Source organism: Aspergillus puulaauensis, chromosome 8 (assembly GCF_016861865.1).
Source record: "Aspergillus puulaauensis MK2 DNA, chromosome 8, nearly complete sequence".
Lineage (NCBI taxonomy): Eukaryota > Fungi > Ascomycota > Eurotiomycetes > Eurotiales > Aspergillaceae > Aspergillus > Aspergillus puulaauensis.
The window spans coordinates 1,003,800-1,021,517 of record NC_054864.1 but is presented as its reverse complement, the minus strand read 5'-3'; the positions used below and the strand labels follow the sequence as shown (position 1 = coordinate 1,021,517).

The following is a 17,718-nucleotide window of genomic DNA, read 5'->3' as shown; positions in this document are numbered from 1 at the left end:
TGTAGTATATAGAATGATCTCACTCCTACCTCTACCGAAATCCCAAAATCCCCCATGCGGTAATCTACGAGGCCATCCATACTCTATACCTCTTGAAGCATCCTGTTGACGTCATGCCAGCATCAACATATAAACCACCCAACAACAGCACTTAACAATCAAGGCACTTACAATAAGCACAAATCTCTCTACCACTGCAATTGAAGTATCATAATACCTATCCCTTTCTACACAACCAACCCAACCCACCCAAAATGTCATCAAGAACAGCACAACAACCCTCCCAACCCCCCAAAGAATCCGCCTACACCCAGTCTGCAAACCCCATAACCCACAGCCCCTACGAAACCCAACAAAGCCAAGAGCGCGAGCAACGCTCATACGGCACCGCACCGGGCCTGATAACCCGCGGCGTATCATCAAAACCGTCCAGAAACGAAACAATCTTGGCCGCGAGACATCGACACGAGGCGTCCCTCAAGGCAATGCAGGACGAGGGCGACGTGGATACGGACTACGGGGTTGAGCAGCAGCCTAACGAGGGTGAAATTGCGCACGCGGTGGAGGACCACTCGCGACATCGGATGCAGGCGGGTGCACATGCTGGTGCTGTTGGGACTGCGCAGGGGCCTGGAATGCCGGCGTATGGTGAGGGGGAGGATACGATGGCGCATTTGGATCGGAAGGGGGAGGAGCATAAGCGGATTTTGGGGGAGAGGGTTGGACGGTCGCCACCGGTGCCGGATGGGGAGACGGCAGAGAGGGAGAGGCTTAGGTCGAGGAAGTTGAAGGAAGATAGGGAGCTGCATGTTGGGGATGCGGTGAGGGAGGCGACGGGGAGCCCGGTTGTTGGGAGGTAGTATGATGAATGTTTTTTTATTATGTATATTATTATACAGGCAATTGAGATCCACTGGAGTGAAGCTTAGACATAATTCATATTGGGTATCACAACAAATGTTCGCGCGGTTTTCGGTAATAAACTCAGCTATCTGCATCATCTCCCTCGCCAATCGAGACCTTTTTCAGAGAAACTTCTGTCTTCAGGTCCTGGATACGCTTGGCAAGCTTGCCCTTGAGAATTTGGTTCTTCTGCATTTCCCATTTCGCTGTTTCTGTGCGAATGAGAGTTTCCAACTCTGCAATTTCTTCACGTGATTGCTGTACCAGTCGTTGTTGTTCAAGTTGCTCCTCATCAAGCTCATCCTCAGGCGTTTCATCCTCGCCGTTTGACCCATCACTTTCGTCGTCCGATGTGTCTGCGCCTGCGCCTGCATCTGGAGCGGGGGTCGAGGGTTTGGTGGCCATGGGTGTACCAGCTTGATACACCCCGGAATCGGTGGCTTCTTCCACGATGCCAGCCTCAATTGTGGTCCCGTCCTCTCCTGGTTCAGCTGCTAGAGCGGCCTCCATTTCTGCAGCAAGAGTGTCCTCGAGGTCACCAAACATGTCAACCTCGCCCATGGCTTCATCCACCTCGCCTTCAGCATCTTGCTCATCATCATACTCATAGTCGTCATACTCTCCGCTTTGTACAAGGCCCTCAGCACGATCGAGCGATGTCTTATCCACCAGCTCATAACGAGGTGGACCAATAGCAGCATCATCCTGAGCTATCAAGTCCTCAACAGCTTTCTCAACTTGCTCAATGGTACGGGTGCTGATTCTGTCCCGGAAACGCCGTCTTCTCACCCATCGAAGAGGTGGGGCCAAACCATGGGGATACTGTAGGGTCATATCATCCGGACGTTGAATTTCAGCAGGAAGTGGGTAATCCAGAGCTTCTGCTTCGGCCGAGACGGGCCCTAGAACTAAGAGCATCTGGCAAATATCCGCCGATTTGTACCACCCCCGTTTATCCCAGCTTTTCATTCCCTCAATGATGCACGGTAGGTCTACCAATACCGCGGCATACTGTTTGTCCCGGATCTTCAGGACAGATCGTCGGCCTTCGCGGGTTAAGGGTTTGAAGTTAAACTCGGACTTGTCGAAACGACGTTCGTCGATGGCGCGCCGGAGGTATTCGCAGTCCTCTCCGGGTAACATACGTAGAATGAACTGTTCCTCAATCGCAGGGTCGATTTCCGTATCGGATGCTTCCGAATCGTAGCCGACACCCGTTGGTCTGTTTGGCACCAGGCCCTTGTTTTTAATTCGAATCGCCTGAGCTCCAGGTTTTTTCGATGGATTCAATTTGAGTCGCTTTGGTCCGCTTGCTTGTGATGCGCCAGCAGCGGAAGGCTCGTTTGGCGCAGCTTCATCGGCTGGTCGTTTCTTCTTCTTCAAAGTAATCTTTTGCTTTTTCGGCTTCTCTTCTGCTGGCATATCTTCCTTGGGTTTTCGCGCAATCTTGAGTGTGAGTTTCCGTTGAGGCGCTGGAGGTTGATCTGAAGGGGGAGGAGGAGCAGGTTGGCTCGGCGGTTGCTCAGGCGCCTTTTTCTTGCCGAAAGTGAGCTTCAGCGACGGTCGAGATGCGTCCGACATGTTGATGTGAGGGCCACTGCGCGTGGTCACTTGATTCTCATATGTGAATGGTCTGAAGTGGTTGGTGAGGTGTTGTGTTGTGAGGTGTTGGGAACTTGGGAAAGTTGGACAAGGCGGCGAAGGCCAAGAAAGAGCAGGAGCTTCCACCCGGGGTTTCGTCCGCCTTCCTTCAACTCAATATTCAACAATCAACATCTAACACATTGATATATTATTCCGCGTCTTTCCTCGTCTCCTCATCAGATAGGAGTACTAAACTTAGCTTTTGCTACTTCTTCACTTGTTTTAGCTAAATTAAGGGCTGCTGAGCCCGTTCTTACGATGTCTGGCGCAAGTCTTCACAATGCCCTTCTCCGACCACCAATTATCCAGATTCTACGCGCAACTGGCTTTCATGCCACATGCCCGTCAGTTCTAGACACACTTGCGGACCTTACTGCCCGATACATAATGCTTCTTGCCTCCTCAGCGTCAGATCACGCCGCGAACGCCCATCCAGAGGATCCGATACCCGTGTTAGAAGACGTCTACCAAGCGCTGCAGGACGCTGGCGCACTGCGACCACAATTACAAGAGTGGGAAGAATGGTGGGAAGGAGAGGAAGACATGCGGGGACTGGAAGGGTTCCTTTCATGGTTCACGGGTCCTTCGAACAGCGAAATTCGACGTATCGCTGGTTTCGTTCCTAGTGAAGGTGATGTGGTCGATACCGATTCCCTCGAGAAGGAGGACTACCTTACGGCCTTGAAAAAGAAACATAGTAAAACGGGAGAGGAATCTCGATATGCTGGTACTATTCTTGGGAAAAACGCCGAAGAACATCCGGTTGTCATCGAGGGAGGTGCGCCCACAATCCAGGAATGGAGCTCTCAGATGCGATCACGAGCGCCTTATATGGCGGATAGCGACTCATCGGGTGTCAGCAGTGCTCCGAGCAATCTATCCGATACCGAAGGCATGGATGTATGATTAGGGTGCGTATGTGAGTTGTCTTATGTTTCGAACAGCAGAGAATGTACGCGACTCCTGCTATGGCGACTCCAGTTATGCATTACAAGAACCAAACGTCGATTTCTCAATTTACACCCATTGAGACTTTGTTCGACTACCTCATCGTACGCTGAGCCGTACGATCGGCTAGGCCAGGCTACGGGCACCCCAATATGGCCAACCGACATTGCTCTCAACCCAGGCTTTTGCGACACGTGTGAGACAAATATATATACCGAAAGAGTCACCGAAGATAGCGACATGCCCAGGTGGAAGGCGATGATATTCGGACAGATGGGTGGGTGACTACAGGCGTGAATATGGTATTTGGGAAATAATCAGCGGGTGCAGTCGGTTTACAAAGGGCCGTCTAGACATATTTGTATCACGTCTACACGCGAAATTCATAGAGACGCGTATTTAATTGAAACGGAGACGATGGGGCGTGCTTCTTGGCTGTGACCTGGCGGTGACATCAATATTCAGTTATCTACGCCCAACGTAAACTGTACTTTCTCCTTGCAACCACCAGTTCTTTACTGCATCAGTATGGTTTATCCCTTCGACCTTCCGACAACGGCGCACCTCTCCTTCCAGACTATCCTTTCGTCTCGTACGCATCCTTCCCTTCCACAGTCTGCAACTACAGCCCGGCATGCTCTCCGCCTCACCCTCAAAGCGCACAACCGCCTACCCCGCGGCCCCCAGCGCGACTCCCATTTAACCTCCGCCCTCTCCGCACTCAACGACTACCTCCCATTTCTCATCGCAATTGCCCAGGGACTCAATGGGAAACCAATCGACCCTACCGTGAACCCCAATATTTCGCAGGGCGAGGAAATTGAAGTGACCCAACGCACCGAGTTTGAGCCTGAATGGCGCGCAACGCTGTCGGCAAGCTCATTGCCTCTCAAAAGCCCTCGAGCCACTACGAATCGCACGCGCGGACCAGGCATCCAGTATGAACTCGCTTTCACCCTCACGACATTAGGTTACGTTCTATCATCTCTTGCCAGGTCCGGCGTTACCCGCACACTTTACGCATCCTCCACACCCAGCGCTGAACAACGCACGGCAGCCATCCAAACCGCGACAAAGCACCTCCTCCAAGCGAGCACCATACACTCACTCTTGTCCTCATCTCAATACTTTACAACGGTCTTGGAAGTCGCTGGAACACCGGATTTAGCACCAACGACGCAGGCTGCTCTATCATCTCTCGCTCTAGCTGAGGCAACCCTGTATGCTGTTCTGAAAGATGACTCGTACGTAGTCGCTTGCATCCAGTCCCGAAATCCCAACGACAAGGATTGGATGGTACGAACACCGGAGATTCCCAAGGTCCGCGCGCATCTTTTTGCCCGATTGTGCATTCGTGCAGCAGAGTATGCGGAGCAAGCGGCTACGGGACTGGGCTCTGTAGGCGTTGAGGGGCGAAGAACGGGGCTTGACCCGGACGTCATACAGTATGCTCGTGTTCTGGGACTGGTGGCTCGGGCTAGAGCTTGCCGGTTTTTTGGAGTTGATGCGGAGCTTGCTGGAAAGATCGGGGAAGGAATTTCCTGGCTTCGGGCAGCCAAGGGGGCTCTCGGGTTGAGGAGTACGGGGCCTACAGAAGAGCCGGCCACTAAAAGTCGGGGTTTGTCCAAGTTGAAGCAAGGCTTTAGGGAGCGTCGTGAGGAGCGCCGGATGGAAAAGGGTGCCGGGGGTGAGAGGTTGGAGAAGGGAGAGCTAGGCCCTGGAGATAGCGCTGGTCGAGAGGAAGAGGGGCGAGTGCTTGAGATGTTGGAGGCGAAGTGGGTGCGAATGAATGATACCGTAAGTGCAAACCAACTCTACTTCCTATATCCGCTCACATAGAAGCCAGATAAACACGCAATTGATTCCTTCCTCTGTGGATTATCTTGCCAATTTGCCTTCGGGTCGAGACGTCCTGCCACCCCAGCCCTCATACGTTCTTCCCTCTTTAGATGAGGAGCACTTGACCCGGATGCGTGCTCCACCTACGGAGCTCGAGTTGAGCCCTGGTAGTGACATTGAGGACAGTGATGTCGAAAGTCCGGCTGCGGGGGATACGCCCGGTGCCTTTCCCGAACGGACTGACAGCGCTTATTATTGATACCCGGTTTATATCAGCTTGGATATATTGCTTTTATTTAGGTCTAGTTCATTGCCTTTGGCAGTTGGATATACCATCATCTTCTGTATATCTGGAAATGTATATGAACAAACCACAATGATCATAAAACAAGTTTCTCAACCGGCTCCTTTCACCAATTTACCAACATTCTAAATGTAGACTGTATCAAATCGGCTCAAAGTAATAAAAGATATTCGTAAATGTGGTCAAAGAAAAAAGTACATTGGTAGTACATCAGCTGCTAAAAACACAAGGAAAAAAATGTAGTAAGAAACCCCGTCCTCTTGGACCCGTCTAAACACTTTCACATTCTCCAATTCCTTACGTCGACTTTGAGAAATAGTTCTTCTCCTCGAACAGGTATCCCTTAATCTTCCTCTCGCTCAGCAATTCGAAGTACTTCTCTGCACACAGAAAGCTCACAATTAGCCACCATTCTATAGGTATATAAATGACTCCGAACAGCCAGTATAATGCAGGATAGCAGAAAAGACAAGCAGACTTGGAACAAGAAGAGAAAGGGCCAAAAAGAAAAAGGAAAATGAAACATACCCCTCAACTTCCCACACTTCTCGAGGTGGTTCACGCCCTCACGCGCATAACACTTCCCCAATTCCTCTCCGACAAGTCGCGACATCATGCTGCGGACCCATTGCTCGCGGATAATAGCATCGCGGGCATTGTGGACGGCGACGTTGTCTTCGTAGTCCACACCCTCGTAGGTCGGCGGGACGGTAGGCTTTTTAGCGAGGAAGGCGGCGGATTCGGGGGTCGGCATTTCGGTCTTCTTGTGCCCTTTTCTGGGTCGGCACGTTTCGCAAAGTCGGTTGAGGTCGGTGAGGACGGAGATGGAGGTGTAATGGGCTTGGGCCGGTGCTGGTGCAGTTGGAGTTGAGGCTTCTGCCGGAAGTTGGTGATCGGGGTGAATGCAATTGGGGCCTTGTGATTGGATGTTGGGTCGGCGGTCGGCAGTACGGTTGCCGGCTTTTACAGCTAGTGCAGTTCTGTTACTCTCACGTGACATGTATACAAGAAGGGCAGTTATTAAGGTCATGTTATTGGGTGTTTGGAGTAAGTAACAATTAATTTAATTTCAATGTCACGCGTATATGAACTTATGCAGAAGAATTATCATGTATTATACATAAAACCCAACACCATGCCAAGCGACACTACTCATGCGGCGAACTGTCAAAGTATCGAGTTCCGCCAAAGAATGTATAGTATATTTCAAGCAGACTGTCTCGTATGCGTTCCCATGCTGTGCGGTTCAGCCACCTGCTATATTCGTGGTACTGGTACATCTCGTCCCAGCAGTCCCGGCCAAAGTCACACCCAGCCATATTTACAACAAAATCCCGTCCACCTTCCGTATAGTGGACTTGTTGATCAGTTTCATCTCCGCAGGCCCCGGGGGGAAAAGAACTGATGTATCGCTGGGGAACGAAGGCGAGATTGTTGCGAATCCAGGGTTGGTTCGTGTAGAGGTACTCAAGCGCATCCTGTTCCTTATGCTCCCATTGCATATGCCGCTGCTCATATGTAAGGGGATCCCACCATGTGTCTAATAGTCGCTCGGTCCAAAGGGATCGGTGGACAAAGAACGACCCCAGGTTGAACCCACCGCAATCTTGTGAGAGCAGGAAATGGATCGACGACGAGTCTTTATCACCATCTGCCGAGCGTGATACCTCATCAAGGTACGGTTGTGTGGGAGGATGGGTAATGTTTAGGGGATTGTATTCGTTTATATCGCGGTAAACAATCTCATCGAGACGGCAAAAAAGGTGGTCCTGGATGGAATAGGAGGGCTCCATAATATAAGTGGTGAGGTCAAGCCACCAGAACCTATAGAGTGGAGTATTAGCAATTGCTGTGTGATTTTGAACTCCATAGTTGACATACCATTCCGCGTCAGGATACTTCCGCATGGTATCACGGAGAATGTCGACCTTTTCCCAACCCTCCCGCCATTCATGTGAATAGCGCTTCTTTGCTAACATGTTGACGGTCTCCAGTTCGTATCCCCATCTTTTAGCATACTCTTTCTTATTCTTAATGCTGTTGCGCTCGATGGCCCATTCCCTTGTACTTTTCAATTCCATAACTCCGCCCTCGATATTGGATTCAAGTATTATGACGAATTTTCGTCCACCTCCAAAGGCTGATCGCCTAAAGGTTTCGACAAAGACTGGATAAACCACGTCAATTACGGCTCCAAATATAATCAAGGGATTTGCATAAGGAATAACTCACACGTCCAAAATAATATGTATCCAACCAGAAAGAGCATCAGTGCCAGAAGGAGTCGTGACCTCCTTCGTCGCATGACGGCCCTCCCCAACCAAATCGGCCGCCAATCTCGTCCATGCCCATATGGAGAGCCATCCTTCTCAGAGTATCCCTTCGGCGACCTAGAGCTCACTCGGAACTTTGGAAGAGTGGCAGATATTTGGGTTTTCGAGCGCGAAAAGAACCCGTTATTCTTAGTAGAAAAGGACGGGTAGCCCCGGATCTCATCACTTTTCGCTTTAGCAGCTAGCCACGGGTCGGATTGACTTGGTGGGTGAAGGCTATTCTGAGGCGTTGATCTGCCACTGCCGGGTGTCAAGCCAGGGCTCGACCACCCTCCTCCCGGACGTGGAGAGGGCGACCGAGTTAGTGACATGGGAAAGCGTTAAAGGCTAAGGTAACCAGGGCTGATAGTAGCCGACGAAATTCAGTCAACTCGCTGTACGCCAGTTGTCTCACGAGGACACGGAAACGCGACCCAAAGGCTCGGTTCCTCACAGTAAGAAAAAGACTAGGTTAGGTGTCAAGATCACTGCGGCACCTCGAACAACAGCGATATTATAACAATAAAGCGCTGTGTTGACCTTGCGATGTGCGGGGGGAGCTTTCCCAAGTGAGTTGTCACACTTGATAGCTATAGAGTATGCGCTAGGTATGCAGACGATGGGCGCAGATCTTCCCAGCGATCTGCAGTTCTTCAGCGAGCTATGGCTAATCAGAAAACAACTAGATATAGCGAGAGGTGCTGAGACCGCACAAGGAAAACGAGAGGAAATCAGCAGTTGAAGCAGGAAAATTAGCCGACCTCAAAGTAGTTTGGGCCTCTATCTGGAGAGAACCTGCCGCGAACGGCTTGCCCGCTTTCGTCAGTTGAAGCCTGGAGAGCCACCTGTGCCAGAGACTCAGGGTCCAGGAACCCAGGTTCCATGGAACGAGGTTAGAAAACCCACAGTGCTCAGGGGAATAGATACCCGCTATTTAAAGTAACTTTCTGTAGCTACGTGGTTTTTATTATGAAAGGTTGTCTGGATGGCGAAATTGCGACAGACCGAGGCGGCGACAATTGAGGCTGAGACGCCGCGGATCTGGAGGGGAAGCATATCAGACAGGTCGATCATTAGTTATTGCGTTACCTGTTCAAAAACTTGCCTGGGAATGCAAGTGGGCGGTCATTCCTGCGAGGAATGTGAAAGTTGAAGTTGGAACTGCAACAAGGCTCAGTCCTGGCCAGTGGCCGGGCTACCTAGAACCACAGGCTTCCGTTTTCAGTCAGATGTACACTACTCTAGAAGGGCAGTGGCACATCAATGTACATGGTATTGATATCGCTCTACATAGATTTGATGAGTAAAGGTACAGCTGATTCTTCCCGCGACTTTTTCTTTTCTTTCCACTTTCTTTTATTTGCTTTTTTTGTGAGTTTATGTCGTGTCGAGTCGGAGAAACCCAGACCAAAACGCGGGTAGCAAACCAAGGCACCAATACCTACATTCTTGTTCCAAGCCGTTAAGAATAAAGTCCAAATTGAAACCAGTTCACCAAAAACTCCAATCCCTAGAGTATTACCCTTTCACATTAAAATTTCGTCGTGCCGGTTGTTGATTGGCCTCTGCGTCTTTGGATGTCAGTGCTTTGCGCACTGCAAACCCGGTCTCGTTCTCTGGTCGTTCGCGCGCGCTATCCCCATGGTAGAACTCGCAAATGAACTTTAAAAATTTGTTGCGATGGCGGTAGATCGTTATGATATCGCCGGTATACAGCTTGCCATAATGACTGCCTCCTTCTGGGCCTTTGTGGAGTTTGACGTCGTTCACCCAAATCCAATTGCGAGTCTTCGTCGAAAGACAGGCCATCGTCCCGGGGATACTCATCCAGTCTTGTCCAGACGCAACACGCTCCTCGAGCCTTGGTGCCCAGAAGGTCACCTCAAGGGCGTAGGCAGGAATACGATCATCCATTGGGTCAGGATAACAGATACTTGCTTTAGGACCACGGCCCCAGGACGTCATTCGACCCTCCAGCCGGAGAGTGAGATCAATTATTGACCCAGGTAGAGTGGTAAGTTTTCCTAGTAGAGGTCGTGGCTGGCCGATCGGCGGAAGAGGCCTTGGTATTGCAACAGGGCCGCCGATTTGGGTTGGGTCTTCGGGGGGTTGGAAGCCTCTTGTTTCAGATTGCTCACGGACCGACTGACCGGTTTGGGCGTCCATCGTATTGGCAAGTTCGATGTCGAAAATCTCTCCAGGTTCACGCGCTGAGTATCCATTTTGACCGCCTACATTCCGTGTGTTACTATCATCCGAGCTAGAACGTTCACTAGCAGTGTCCGGTAAAGGCAACTCAATTCGCCGACTGAATTTGGCTGCTTTTGGGGTTGTATGAGAATTGGCTTGCGGAATTTCTTCCTGAACTTTATCGTCAACAGCGCCCATGCCCTCACTGGGTTGAGGGCTTGCTGTCTCGCCGGAGGGGAGAGGGTTTCTGGAAGTGCCAGGGTGCCACGAGTTCATGTTGAGCTGCCGGACGAGATTCTCAGCGCCCAGTAAGCTAAGTGCCGATCCAGGAACGGGGTTTTCCGGGAGGGATATGACGGAGTGGAGGCTGCCGCCGTAACTGATCATCGACTCACCGGTTGAAGAAACGAAGTCATGGACGCTAAAATTGCCATCCTCGAATGGATCCATATTGTCGCCCAAGGCATGGGAGCTGCGAAGAGCCGATGAAGATATTTCCCCGAAAAGGCGTCTTGGTGTGGACTGAGCTAGTTGCTGATAATCCTGAGAAATTTCAATGTTTGGAAGTGACGGGTAACGGATCTCTGCAAGGGGGGAATCTATCCTGGGTCTTTTTGACTGAGTCAAGTCGCTGTCATTTTCAGCGAACTTTTCATCCAAATCACCGCCTTCTTCTAGAGAGAGTTGAGAAGCACCCAGGTCATCTTCCGCATGTTCAACTATGTCAGAGAGCCCATCCGAGTAGTCCGACGTTTTATCGTCGTCTTCGTATTCATCTACATCAGGAACATCAACCAGCCAATCATGCTTGAGGCAGTCCCGCTCTTTGGGTCGGAGTTGGGGGTCGCGGTTGAGAAGCTTAGACACCAAGTCGATGCCTGCTTCCGAGACACCTGCACCGCGGAGTATATTGTATTCAGGGTCTGTTGTCATGATGGTTTGCAGCATCTGTGCTCCTCGATCATCGCCTCGGCCAGTATACGGCGGAACACCGGCAAGAAGGTGGTAAAGAACGGCACCAAGCGAATACATATCCACAGATTGGTCATAGGGCGAAGTTTTTGGTTGTCTTTTGACAAGTTAAAAAATGTTAAAGCGGGAGGGATGGGGTCACCTACGGATCTCCAACCCTACGTCTCTTCCGCACCTCACCACGACGATACATGTCATACTCAGGATAAACCTCCGGTGCGCAATATAGGAGCGTTCCGCAAAAGGTTTTGAGGAACGTCTCCTCCTGAACAACCTTCGACAATCCAAAGTCCGAAAGCTTCACCTTCAGTGGTTCGTGGGATGCGATCAGGATATTGTCCGGCTTGATATCACGATGCGTAATTTTCCGCTTATGCAGATACTTCAGTGCATGGAATATTTGACGAGCGATTGTTTTCACCATATCTTCGGGGATCTTGAGCATGTTTTGTAAGTATGTAGACAACTCTCCACAAGGAACATATTCCATGATGATATAAATCCAGCGGTCATGCTCATGATGATCGATGTACTGAACAATATTGGGCTGTTTAGATATTAGATTAGTAAAAGTGAAACAAAAAGCACTCGTGATACAATTTCATCCACTCACATGTTTTAGGTCCTTCATAATCTTAAGTTCGTTGTCAACTTTTTGATCCAATATTCCGTTCTTCATGAATCGGCGTTTGTCAAGTTCCTTAGCTGCATATACAGCTCCATGTTGCTTTGTAGCTAACTTGTAGACCACTGCAAAAGCCCCTTTCCCAATTTGTCCAGTGACATTGTACGTTGGGCCACCCGACCAGTGCATCCCGTGAGTATTCCATGACGGAATCCCATGGGTTGACGGTTGGCGCTTCCCAGGTTGCACAATACCCTGGGCCTGTCCAATGTGCTTCTCGAGGTTCTTGGCATATATTTCTGAAAACCCATCCCTATTGGGCATGCGAACCACGAACTTCACTTCGTTCGGGGGATCATCACCATTGACCACTTGAATGACGGACCCATTGGTTAACATTCGGCTGTTCTCTTTCTCCCGCTTGCGAAGGCGGCAGTTGTCTACAATCGTGCCGTTTGTGGAGACATCCTCAAGCATGAGAATACAGTTATCTGTAAAGTATATCCGAAAGTGCGTGTTGGAGATACGCCTGGAAGTAGTGTCTGCAGCAAGGAGTATATCGGAACGGCCGAGTGTACGTCCAAAGCAAAAGCCACGGCTAGGATCATTCACTTTTGAGGACAATCTAAGAGCAATGTCTAGAGCTGGAGCACCGGAAACTCCGTATTCAAGTGCATCCCTCTGTAGAATATGCCAGGGTGCGACGCGAGCTGTTGCGGCTACTGCGTCGAGACCCCCCGGGGAGCTCGGATGAAGAATACAAATGACATCCCCCAAGTCCTCTTCGAGTAATCCAGAATTATTGAGGTTTTCGCGTCGAGGATCCGTGTATGGTTGAGTTGACTCTTGTGTTGCCTCCATGCTGGAAAGGCAAGTGGTCCTGATAGAACAGTATCACCTAGGATATAAGACCAAGACGGAAAATAAAGGGCATATGGAAAGGCCTGATATAAGTCTGAATGTTTCTGCTCCACTAGAGGTGGTCCATATCATCCACCTGACCACGCATCAGTGTTCGTGATCTAAATACCAGTACTGACAACGTTTTGGTGTTTGACGGCCAGGCACTTTACCTTATAAGGATGAAGCCAAAAGGAACGTATCTGTGGTATGTTGATTTGGAAGCTGGAAGTTCCTGATGGGTAGCCGTGGTTTGGAGGTACGCCGAGATATATCACCAAGGTATCTTGAAGGCAGCCTGATACAGCCAACGTGGCGTAAGCGGTCGGAAATGCAACAAAATGTAAAATATACAAAGTTGGGTATGTCTGGACTTGTTCAAGAAAGCCAAGAGCGTTTTGTTTAAGCTGATCGCCTCCAACGATGGCGATGATCCGTTATTTTCAAACACTATTCCTCGAGGGCAGCAAAATGTCATTGAAACAAACGAGCGACGGCGAGCAGTTTGTACACGAATATTCACGGAGGGTGCGATTATATCTGCAGCAGTCGTTGGCAGTCAGTTCTATGCAGTCCTTCCTAGTTCAACAAAAAGATGGAGCTCGGACGTACACAGTTGATAAAATCCGCCTCAGCCATCCAAAACAACCAGCGAGGACGCAAGGCTGATTGCAACGATGGGTTGTATGCTTGGCAGGCGGAGTCAGCAATCGGGACGAGACGAGAGACTTTCTGGTTTGAGTCTTCGAGTCGTCGACTCGTCGTCCGAGGAACGCACAAGAAGGCACGGGAGATGGCTCAGCTTTATGAGCCTCCAAGAAAGCCACAGGCAGAAATCAGGCATCACTATTTGTTCCTGAGGCCACAATACTGCACTCCAGCCAATGGAAATTCACTTGGATGGGGCTCACGGGAGTCGACCATGGTTGCTTTGTTTAAGCTCAATTAGGCGGACACAGGTTTTCCCGCGCAACTTCCATGCGCAACTTCCATGCGTTTACATTATCCAAGGTTCATTTCGGTAACTGGCGAACTGTAGAAGTCTGCGATTACGATCATAATCTCAGCGTCTGACCTACGATCTACGATGAGGAAACTTTGCGAAGTCTGGAGACTTTTGCTATCTATCTATGTGCTTACAGACCATAGTTATCGGCTGCCATAAGGCTTACTGCTGTCAGCACTCTGTTTGTGTTGACCGCTCAGCACCAGGTCAAACACTTGCTCAAGGCGGCTAATTGCATCATCTGATACCTCTGCCAGGTGTTAGGACTTGCCGAATGCAAATACATGGGGTGGGGACAGGGGACGTACGGTAATGGACAACAATCCTGTTCCCCAAGAGCTTTAGGCCTTTCTCTTTTCCAGTCTCGGCCAGGTCATTCGGCCCCAGCCCAGATGTTTCAATATCCAGCCATACCATGTTAGTATGGACAGGGTAAGCTAGTTTGCCTCCACGATTCGTCCACATGTCTGCAACATGTTTCGCTTTGACATGTGTCTCTTGGAGCTTTCCTTGCTGTCCGTGAGCGTCTGTTCCAAAAGTTTCATCCAGAGCAACCCTTGCAGCCGAAGCTATCACTCCGCTTTGACGAGTACCGCCTCCTACTGACTTGCGAAACCAGCGGGCCTTTTTGATAAAAGCTTCCGATCCAACTACAATGCTGCCGATAGGTGCACCTAGACCCTTAGAGAAGCACAGGCTGATGCTATCAAAGAGGCTGGTGTAGTCCTCCAAGCTCCCTGCTCCCGAGACCACGGCCTCCCACAATCTCGCGCCATCCAGGTGTACCTTGATTCCATTTATGTGCGCCCACTCCGTAATCCTGCGGGCTTCCTGTAGCGGCATAATCATCCCATCCAGTGTATTCTCCAGACTTATCAACTTGGTGGGACATTTGTGGACATCGTCGCTAATTACCACTTTCTTCTGAACATCTTCGAGCGTAATGTAGGTGTCATTTTTGGGAATAACGGGTATAACTGTAGCTCCGGTCCAGGCACTGACACCTCCCGCCTCATAGCAAATGATGTGGGAGCGGTAATCACAAACAACAGAGTATGGTGGCTCGACTAAGTGGGTGCGAATGGCAACCTGGTTACCCATTGTACCCGACACCACCAATAGCCCCGCCTCGTGACCAGTACGTTTCGCAACATATGTTTGTAAGTCATTTGTCACGGTGTCTTCCTCGAAAACATCGTCGAGGAGGGTGGTCTGGCAGATCGCGTTGAGCATGGAAGGAGTTGGCTTGGTCATAGTGTCACCTACCCCCGCAGACATTTAGTAAAAAAAACAAATAGGTCTGATATGCGCCTAGAGTATCAGAGCCTAACTCACTCCTCAAATCAAATTCAGCGGCGCCGGCGCCCTGCCATGTTGTTCGGCCACCACCGGCAGCCTCAGAGGATGTTGCCATATTCGCGATAGGTCTCGAACCGTGCCTGGCCTGTAGAATCGACAAGGTAGGTCGAAACAGACGTGGAGACTGAACGAGAGGTGCAGCGAAACGTTTCATTCAGGTCTAAATCCGGGTGCATGACTTGTTGGAAGAAAGAGGGGAGATCTTGTTGGAGAAAGAATCCCCTCTCCTTCGTCGATGATCGATGTGGGGTTGACTGGCTCGACTTGTTTTGCGAAAACATCGACGACTCTCGCCACAGATTTGCTAAATATACTAACAAATTATAGGGGTACAATCTACTGGAATTTTCAAAATAGCTGCACTTATACTAGGAATTCGATCTCCGTTGGTTGTCACTGAATACCAGGCATCAGGAACAATTCCAGCTCTGTCAAGATACGCCTCGTGCAATTGGCTGGAAATGGCAGGCAGACACGCTAGCCCAAATAAGGCTAGCGGTTTTAGCTCCGTTTTTGTCTGGAGGCTGGGGGAAATACGCCAACCTAATTTGACTAGAGTGCCGACTGCCAAGGCGCCTGAGCGCTTATCGATATGCCGAAAGAAGAAAGGTCCCGCCAGCGTGTGCCAGTTTTGAGTTGACTCAGCAGTCCAGACTCCCCTCTGGAATCAGGTTTGCGGACATCTTTGCTCTTGACGTGCAGCTCTGGAATGATCTCAGAGTTTCCCCATGACAGGTGGCGCACACCCGACGGCCGACATTTTCACGCTTCAACATGGAGACCAGCACCATGGATCTCTCTAGACTCACCCGTCCGGCAATACTTTGCCAGTGTTCGCGATGCTTGAGCTCTCTAGCAGTTCTTGAGAACGAATGGGTGAAACTGTCGAAATCGTATTCGGTTGTTTCTGGTTGGCTTAGCATCCAGCTTCACCGTCTCACAATTTCCAGCGAAAAGAAGCAGATTCCGCAGTCGTCCGAGTTGAGCTTAATACGTGGTCGCATTGTTCAGGAGATAGGATGTAAACTTTGCCAACAGAAACTGGGGGTCCTGTGTGCTCTGGACAATGGGTGAGTTCAATTTCTCAACAGGTGAAACTTTGCGCAAGCTCTCAAAGCTAATCTTTCAGCCCGAATGTCTTCTGGAAGTTATCGAAAGTCTCGTTACTTGAGATCGTCACGATGCGCACGGTAGAGCCGACATTTAAAGAAGGAGATAGGGTGCTCGAGGATCTTTTGTTTCCCAGACCTAAAACACTGGGAGTCGACGGGCCATCCTCTCATACAGGAGCTTTAGTGGCAACGAACCCCAGTGAAGTCGACAACTACGATGTGTCTGTAGAGCATCAGATCCAGCGACAGGGTCTAAATCTCGACCATATTTCCAGCTCTGTTAGTAATCTACACGATACGATGCACGAACTGAAAAATGCCTTTACTTCTATGCGCATCGAATTGAATGGCCCGAGCCGCTTTCCGAGCGAGCGGGATCTTACGAATTCCGACTTCAATATGGTGACAACAGTGCTGAGGGAATTGAAATCGAAGGCGGATGAGATCGAGAAACTGAAGCTCGAGATCGAGGCGTTGAAATTTCGCAATCGTTATGTGGAGGAACACACAAGACAGCCGCTCCCAACCTTGACCGTTGAAGCACCACTTCCAGAAGTCGCAACTCCGGGACTCCTTCGGGAAGGCAGAAAGCGACCCTTCCCCTTTCCAGATTACTACCAAGGTGGCCGTGAAAGGCCAGTTGCGGATTCTTTCGATGATGATGGCGATGAAGAAGACAGCATCATCGATTTTACTTTAGGCGAAACTGGCATACCCTCTGTTAAAATCCCACTAAAGGGAAATGAAACAACAGCCGAACCAACCCTTGATCCTATGTCTTCAAGGTCTCACAGCCTTCAGATCGAAGTTGACAACTCAATCAACGATACTCCACAGTCCCTCTCGCTAGACCAACCCCCCTCGAAGCGACCCCGTCTCTCGTCAAGTGGGAACATGGGCTCCAACAAGAGGCCCAGGGGCCGCCCTCCTCGGAAGTCAATCAGTCAGACCACGCAACCTGATTCAACTACAAATCCGAAGCCAGCCTCGGTACCCGAGCAAGATAGCAACCCCCAGCAGTCTACACCAACCAACCATCAGGGAACGCTGGAGAACCGGCCAACGCGGTCTAGCAGCCTACGCAGCCGCTCGCGAGCCCGATCGCCAAATTCGAGAAACAGAGTGTCCACAGACAACCCACAACAAAACAAAAACACGCCTACGGAAAGCAGCAACCAACCCACTGTCGAACTGGACAAAGAAAACTCCCTTGTCGAAACCCGCGGATCACAGCCTAATGGCGGGAAAGGGCCTAGGGTTGAGGTGAACGAGAAACGCAGGGCGCAGACCGCAGCGCGGGATAATATGGCAAAGATAGCCATGCAGCGCGAAGAAGCTATGGATACCGAGAATGTCCGATAGCATTTCGATTTTCGAGAAAATGTACCAATATACCGCGTTCATTTCTATTACAATGTATAATTATTTGAAAGATGCAGTTTGGCGAGTTTCGGCCATGCTTCGGAATTTGGGTTAATTCCTTAACAAAAAGTCTAGAACGCTGTTTATTAATATTGCGGTGCTTAATTGGGTATCCCTAACATGTATCCAATATAGTAAGGTAGATAGAGCATGTACAACATGAATTAAACCATCCAATGATT

At 50.1% G+C, this 17,718-nt stretch overlaps 9 protein-coding genes across 9 annotated transcripts; 4 read left to right on the top strand and 5 right to left on the bottom strand.

Moving 5' to 3' along the window:
* Positions 1–254: 254 nt before the first annotated feature.
* On the top strand, positions 255–860 carry APUU_80396A (uncharacterized protein; the record flags this gene model as incomplete). Its single annotated transcript, XM_041696672.1, has 1 exon — positions 255–860. The coding sequence occupies one exon, from the start codon at positions 255–257 to the stop codon at positions 858–860; it is 606 nt and encodes a 201-aa protein (XP_041562279.1).
* Positions 861–984: 124 nt separating this feature from the next.
* On the bottom strand, positions 985–2,484 carry APUU_80395S (transcription initiation factor TFIID subunit 7 family protein; the record flags this gene model as incomplete). The annotated part of the gene is made up of 1 exon (XM_041696671.1): positions 985–2,484. One exon carries the CDS (start codon positions 2,482–2,484, stop codon positions 985–987), a length of 1,500 nt encoding a protein of 499 aa, XP_041562278.1.
* Positions 2,485–2,805: 321 nt separating this feature from the next.
* On the top strand, positions 2,806–3,453 carry APUU_80394A (Bromodomain associated domain protein; the record flags this gene model as incomplete). The annotated part of the gene is made up of 1 exon (XM_041696670.1): positions 2,806–3,453. The coding sequence occupies one exon, from the start codon at positions 2,806–2,808 to the stop codon at positions 3,451–3,453; it is 648 nt and encodes a 215-aa protein (XP_041562277.1).
* Positions 3,454–4,023: 570 nt separating this feature from the next.
* On the top strand, positions 4,024–5,593 carry APUU_80393A (pH-signaling protein PalC; the record flags this gene model as incomplete). Its single annotated transcript, XM_041696669.1, has 2 exons — positions 4,024–5,292; positions 5,342–5,593. The coding sequence occupies 2 exons, from the start codon at positions 4,024–4,026 to the stop codon at positions 5,591–5,593; spliced, it is 1,521 nt and encodes a 506-aa protein (XP_041562276.1).
* A 342-nt stretch (positions 5,594–5,935) lies between these two features.
* APUU_80392S (putative NADH-ubiquinone oxidoreductase 12 kda subunit) lies at positions 5,936–6,668 on the bottom strand (the record flags this gene model as incomplete). The annotated part of the gene is made up of 2 exons (XM_041696667.1): positions 5,936–6,018; positions 6,167–6,668. 2 exons carry the CDS (start codon positions 6,666–6,668, stop codon positions 5,936–5,938), a joined length of 585 nt encoding a protein of 194 aa, XP_041562275.1.
* A 118-nt stretch (positions 6,669–6,786) lies between these two features.
* MNN10 (putative alpha-1,6-mannosyltransferase subunit) lies at positions 6,787–8,282 on the bottom strand (the record flags this gene model as incomplete). The annotated part of the gene is made up of 3 exons (XM_041696666.1): positions 6,787–7,462; positions 7,520–7,805; positions 7,871–8,282. 3 exons carry the CDS (start codon positions 8,280–8,282, stop codon positions 6,787–6,789), a joined length of 1,374 nt encoding a protein of 457 aa, XP_041562274.1.
* Positions 8,283–9,468: 1,186 nt separating this feature from the next.
* On the bottom strand, positions 9,469–12,598 carry APUU_80390S (uncharacterized protein; the record flags this gene model as incomplete). The annotated part of the gene is made up of 3 exons (XM_041696665.1): positions 9,469–11,209; positions 11,259–11,659; positions 11,726–12,598. 3 exons carry the CDS (start codon positions 12,596–12,598, stop codon positions 9,469–9,471), a joined length of 3,015 nt encoding a protein of 1,004 aa, XP_041562273.1.
* Positions 12,599–13,786: 1,188 nt separating this feature from the next.
* APUU_80389S (threonine aldolase GLY1) lies at positions 13,787–15,156 on the bottom strand (the record flags this gene model as incomplete). Its single annotated transcript, XM_041696664.1, has 3 exons — positions 13,787–13,893; positions 13,952–14,905; positions 14,979–15,156. 3 exons carry the CDS (start codon positions 15,154–15,156, stop codon positions 13,787–13,789), a joined length of 1,239 nt encoding a protein of 412 aa, XP_041562272.1.
* Positions 15,157–15,776: 620 nt separating this feature from the next.
* APUU_80388A (uncharacterized protein) lies at positions 15,777–17,476 on the top strand (the record flags this gene model as incomplete). Its single annotated transcript, XM_041696663.1, has 2 exons — positions 15,777–16,072; positions 16,132–17,476. 2 exons carry the CDS (start codon positions 15,777–15,779, stop codon positions 17,474–17,476), a joined length of 1,641 nt encoding a protein of 546 aa, XP_041562271.1.
* Positions 17,477–17,718: the final 242 nt, after the last annotated feature.